The sequence below is a fragment of the Centroberyx affinis genome, unplaced genomic scaffold, assembly GCF_046629955.1.
Source record: "Centroberyx affinis isolate AG114_WGS23_722 - 3 ecotype Tasmania unplaced genomic scaffold, CSIRO-AGI_Caff_v1 ptg005037l_1, whole genome shotgun sequence".
NCBI classification, from domain to species: Eukaryota; Metazoa; Chordata; class Actinopteri; order Beryciformes; family Berycidae; genus Centroberyx; species Centroberyx affinis.
Genome location: NW_027282481.1, coordinates 84,859 through 90,858, shown reverse-complemented (window position 1 = coordinate 90,858; position 6,000 = coordinate 84,859). Strand labels below are relative to the sequence as shown.

The following is a 6,000-nucleotide window of genomic DNA, read 5'->3' as shown; positions in this document are numbered from 1 at the left end:
AGTGGGACGCGGTGATTACGCCCGGTGCCCTTGAGGAGAAAGATTTCGTGTTTTTCTGGAAATCTTTTGCCCACATTCACCGAGTGAATGAATGAATCACCGGCTGACGCATGACTGAGTGTAGGCTACATGCATGAGTGTATACACGCATACACACTCTCCCTCCCTCTATCTCTCTCTCTCACACACACACACACACACACACACACAAATACACACATAAACACATAATAATAATAATGACACAAGTCGGTGCAGCTCAGTTTGAAATAGGAAATAGTTTCTTGTATTTATTTAGGAAATTGTTACATAAAATATAGCATTAAAGTCTAGTGTAACAGCCAAAATTGCACACAATAATAATAATAATAATAATAATAATAATAATAATAATAATAATAATTACCAAAGTAACACTGCTGGTAACCATTTCTCTTTACAAAGGAACCAGGGACATTTAAGGAAAGAGGTGAAGCATGACAATTACACTACAGTCCGACAGTACAAAATGTGGGTATAAATACTCGACACCTAGAAAAATACACAAGTCCTCTTCAGACTCTCTTCATACATATTAACAGTTTCATAGAAAAAATTGAAACACACACACAGTCGGCTCTGTTGATTAGCACCAGCTGGTCAAATTACAGATAGAAATTTGGCATAACCTTACCTAAAGTTCAAATATGTCTTTAAAATAAAGTGATAAAATATTTTAGTATTAGCTCTTATCGATCAAAATAAAGACTTTTTATTTTAATAAGAACCCCCTAAAGAATTCCATAAGCAAAGACACATGCCATTTTCAAACAGTAGACTTAAAACCTTGGTTGAATGATTGGCAAACACTTTACATTTGTTTTTGCTTTTTTTTTTTCTCATTTGCATATATCAATCAGCAATGCCCATTCTGATATTAACTTATAGCACTTTTTATATACAACATAATATACAACTATGAAAGGAAAACTGAGGTTTGGACAGTTCAGGTATGCTATGCTACATGAGGCGCTAACTAGACCATTTGGATCTGGGAGTTTTTGCATTAGGAACTATGAAAAGCAAAGATTACCTGCTGTTATTTGCATTTGTCAACAATTTTCTGTTGGCTGTAACTTTATTTTTTTAATTCTTACAATCTATATTAGTCCAGTATGTTCCCTGAGCTACCACCAGTGGCACCGGCTGCCAGGTGGTGTTCAAGCCAGAAGGTTGGTCATTTACTGTACCTACGTACCATTCAGACACCGAAACATCATGGAGTGACATCATACCACGAGGAAACACAATGTTAGTTTCAGTTGACATCATTAAAGAATTTGCTGCTAAAATGAGTTTTGTTAGCTGAATAGTGATAAATGTGTCTGAGAAGTTCAATAAGAACATTTTCCACAGTTTTCTCGTCTTTCTATCTGTTTTGTTTTTGCCATTTTCAGCTGCGTAACGGCGCTAAAGATATCACACGAAGACAAGATCGGCAGAAGGTTTTTAGCTTTAAAATTACTTTAAGATGAAGTAATGGACACGACGGAGAATTTAACACCTGATCTCATATTCAATATGTTTTCTGGTTTTAAGGATATTGCTTCAAAAAAGAAGTAGACAAAGAGATCAACCAGTTATGAATAATTTGTTATTATTCTTCTCGTGTCTATGGGTAGTGATGCCACAAGGCGATTTTCTGGGCAACTTAGATGGGCAATTTACTTAGCAGCAAGAAACAAAATGAGACCTCAGGGTAAAAATCTATTTGAAAATTTCCTGGCAACAGGACGCTTCTATGCAATCAACGCAACAATCCTGAGGCAACTGTATGCCAATGTTGCCCATCAGCGTTGCCCAAAGAAGCTGCCCTGTGTATCACCGCTTTAATAAACGTTCACTTTACACTCCTTACAAACTTTGTACAGTATTTGTTACAGTGCAATGATAAGAAGTTCCCCAGGATGGAGATAAAGATAATAACTACAAAAATGCAAGGAGACGGCATTGTTGCGTATTGCTGTCCAGTCCGCCACACCCAGAGTCCAGGTAGGAAAGTCCTGGTTTGGCGTTTCAGTTCAGGTTTCATCCTCATCTGTCCAGCTCCATTAAGTGCTTTGTGTTGTTTGTAGAGGGGAGGGGGGGAGGGAGGGCACAGGGCTGTAGTCAAGACCACCTTAGTCGAGTCTAAGTCAGTTCCAAGTTCCAAGTTTAAGTCAAGACCAGGTCCAAAGGGAGTCGAGATGAAGTCAAGACCGAGGCCAAAGCAAGCCGAGTCCAATTCAAGACCAAAATAGGGAAAAAAACTGGAACTTTTCTTTCAAAATACAAAAATAATGCTTAAGGAGTTTCTTAAGGATCAACGGAGATGTAGATCTGCCTCAACATAAGGACTAATCAATGCATAGAGGTTTGAATTTAGGTTTAAAAAGAGGTCTAATAACTGTTTGTAGTGCTGGGGTTAGGGTTAGGGTTAGAAAATAAGGGTTAGGTCTTTAAATAACCAAAGGTGGATCAGGCGGAGAAAAAAACACAAATCTTTGAAAATTTCTGAATAGGCAGGAAAAAGTCGACATCCAACATCCAAACGTGGCTGAGACCGAGACAAGTCCGAGTCAAAATCAGGGACGGGACGAGACGAGTCCAAGAGGCGTGGTCTGGAGCCCCGGACCCGAGACCGGAGCGCCTACAGCCCTGCGCTGCGGCGTCCCTACACGTCGTTGGAGCCGTGGCTGGTGCAGGAGGAGAAGCTGTCGTACAGCGAGTCGCTGAGCGAGCCCACGGGATCCGCCCCCGGCTTGCCGGAGAAGCTGGAGGAGGAGGGCTCGTCCGCCTTGGGGCAGTCCTCCCCGCTCGTCCCCGCGTCGGCGTGGCGGCCCCCCGACCCCGCGTCGGGGTACAGGCTGCCGCTGCTGGAGCCGCTGTGGTTCAGCTTGTTCAGGGACTCCAGGGAGAAATCCAGAGAGCCCGGCTGGTTCCCGCTGACTGGCGTCTTCTCCAGGGGAATCTCTTTCTGCACAGAGAACAAGGAAGATAGATCAATACAGAGTAAAAAGAACATGTTGGATCTTATTCATCTAATCCATATATTACAGTTCAGTGAGGTACAGTAGCTTGGTTATTCATTCAGCAAGTTAGCTGGACTTGATTCATGGCAAAGATGTGCGGTTTGCTGTATCTGGTTTGATGTAGGATGTACTGTCAGTAGTTAGTTTCTTCTGTTTCTTTCAAATCCAGGTCGAAAAGTTGTGATGAGTCTCAGATTCTTTCATCGCATTGACAGAAAGAGAATGCAGCGTGGACAGAAAAAGTGAGTCTGACATTGTGCCATATAACTAATCTCTTTTGCAATGTTCTGCTGCAAAGCAATTAGTCTGATGCCGCTTTAGAGCATGACAGTGATCCATATTGAGATTATTATCACGCTCAAGGACCAAAAGTAGGGTCTGGAGAGTGGGCTGACATGCATCTCTGGGAGTTTGGGCTCACCCACTCTCAGTGTTGCATTAGCTGTTTTGACACCATGTATTGTTTCTCTTCTACAGCCTTTGAAGACAGTCTGCTTTATGGATTAGCATAGTCAGGGATGTTACTCCAGGGAAAAGGCATGTCTAAGAAATAAAAAATGCAATACGAGCTGCTATCTTCACAACTCTCTGTTTCAATTAGCAGAAACTGTTTCATCCTGAACGCACTACAGCCTTTACTGAGGTGTCAGGATGACTGTGTGGAGTCCTGACAGTTCAAAAGCTATTGAGATTGAGAAGTGATATTACTCTGGGTCTTTTCATTAGATCAGATTGTATCATTGCATCCGAGCCGGTCGGCCTTTCAAGGGCATTCGCTCCTGGGCAACTCGGCAGTGAAATTAATCAACAACAAAAGCGCATACAAAAGTGGCTGCTACCTCGGTATTTTATGCTCGCATTCTTGGATTTTCCAAACCACAGTAGTAATGAACTATGGGCCAAATAACTACGCCAACAAAAAAAACCAAACACAAAATCCTAGCTGAAAGCATTAGTGAGTTGTTATTTGTGATTTGGCAACTATTTGAGTATGCTACAAGATTCCTTTTGAACGCCTCAAGGGGCATTTAGGAAGCCAGTTACTGTAGCGCTCAGCATCAAAACTCTTCCTCGGAGGCAGTAAACAAAATTCTCTGGGTAACTGCATTTTCCTCCAGCAAATCTAGTCTGGAAGGGGAGTGGCTATCTACATATTTTTGCTGGGGTAAGTATACAGAGGTTTAGCCAGAGGGTCCAGGCAACCTCTGGGGACGCCGCAACGCCAGACCATTTAGCATTTCGCTGCGAGGTGTATCTCCCCTCGGACCTGAGCCCAGAATCACTCTGCACAACAGTTTGAGGCACAAACACTGCTGCATCGGTAATAGAAATTTGAGTGCTGAAAGAGGAAAAAAAGAACAAAAACTTCCACACTAAACCTGCAGGCCTTCTTTGAACTCGCAAGTTACCCAACAAGTTTCTTAAAACAGTGAATCCTACATCGGTTAGAGTATCTTATACATAATATCTCATTATATTCATGAGGAGATTCACAAGGAGGCATTACTCACCAATCATACAATCATACCACACACAAGGTCCTTGTGTTGATTGCTTTATAAAGTTCCTTGCACCAATTTCATGTAATCCAAGTAAATTATCCATAATATCTCAGTGAAATCAAGCTTCTTATTTCACATTTATCATTGCATTTAGCTTCCTTATCTACTACTGTTACAAAAAACATATCCAGTTCCTCGTTTGTAAGATAAGAATGTGATAGGTTCACATACCTACACAATAATGGGAAATCTTTTTTTTTTAATCATGATCTCTGAGATACACAGGCGTGCATCTGTGCATATTACCATCTAAAGGAAGGTCTTAGCTGGTGTTGGCAACATGCTGTGTCAGCACCGCTGGTGTTGGCAGGGGCTTAGTGCCTTGCTCAAGGGCATGTTGGCAGTGTCAGTGGGCACCATAGAGAAGTAGTAGTAGTTGTAGTAGTAGCCTTAGTATTAGCATTATAATTCGTATTTATTAAAGGGAAACACTGTTATATATCATCAATTTATGATGTTCAGTGCATTCCAGGAGTTATTTGCGATGTGGTAATTTACTATATATTTTGGTGAACCCTCTTTCCCTCAACCTGCCTTGTCTTCTTCTACTTCACTTAGTGGTTCCCTATGTTTCCCAGAATGCCTTTCGACAACCCTCAGAGAACGTGTGTGAACCTGTTGCGTTCAGCTGTGGGTTACACATGTAGATGGAGAGAGCCATCAGCCACAGCAAATTAAAGAGTACGGCGGTTCTCAGTTTTGGTCCTTGGGGCCTAGCTGTCCTGTTGGTTTTCTACCAGCTAGTTAATTGCATTCACCTGGTGCTCCAGGTGTGAGTCAGCCCCTGATTAGATGACTGGAGTGAAAGCCAGCAGGACTCTGGGCCCCGAGGACGAGGACTGAGGACCACTGGCGCAGTAAGAGCAAGAGTTTTTCCAGTGAAGACTCAAAATGCGGCATGTCTTGTGGCCGCATTGCATTGTGGTCTGTTGCGGCAACTGTCTCAGCCTTAACAGTATGGTGGCCTACCTCACTTTGAAATATGACACAAATCAATTCATGAAAAGAAGTGAAATATTAGGCTCTACGTAGCAAGACTGTGAGGGAAAGGTAGAGCAATTAAGTTTTCATTATTGAGCCTTAATAACAGACCCACATATCATCTTGCCAGCCTCATTTGTTTTTCAAGCAAAACATTGGACACAATAGACAGCCTTTATGTCAGTTAACATCACCACTAAACAGCATTAGAGCTAGATTTGATAGCTGGCTTGTCCCTGTACTGCCTGGCAGCACCGCTCATTATTCGGTAGACCTGCATCCACCGGAGCTCATTTGCTGTCCTGTGCGCCGGGCGATGGCACAATCTTTTACAAATCTTACTTTAGTTTGGGTAAATCTCTTCTTAGTTGGATTAGTTTTGTCTGAGTTCTATGCAAAGTACTCAA

The 6,000-nt window shown here is 42.2% G+C and overlaps 1 protein-coding gene across 1 annotated transcript in view; it reads right to left on the bottom strand.

Annotated features, from left to right (window-relative positions):
• Window positions 1-325: 325 nt before the first annotated feature.
• Window positions 326-6,000, bottom strand: part of LOC139666481 (nck-associated protein 5-like) — an 82,565-nt gene continuing 76,890 nt past the window's right edge. Inside the window, exon 19 of the mRNA XM_071545721.1 lies at window positions 326-2,995. Within this exon, the coding sequence (XP_071401822.1) occupies window positions 2,693-2,995 (303 nt within the window). The 3' untranslated portion in view covers window positions 326-2,692. The remainder of the gene's footprint in view (window positions 2,996-6,000) is intronic.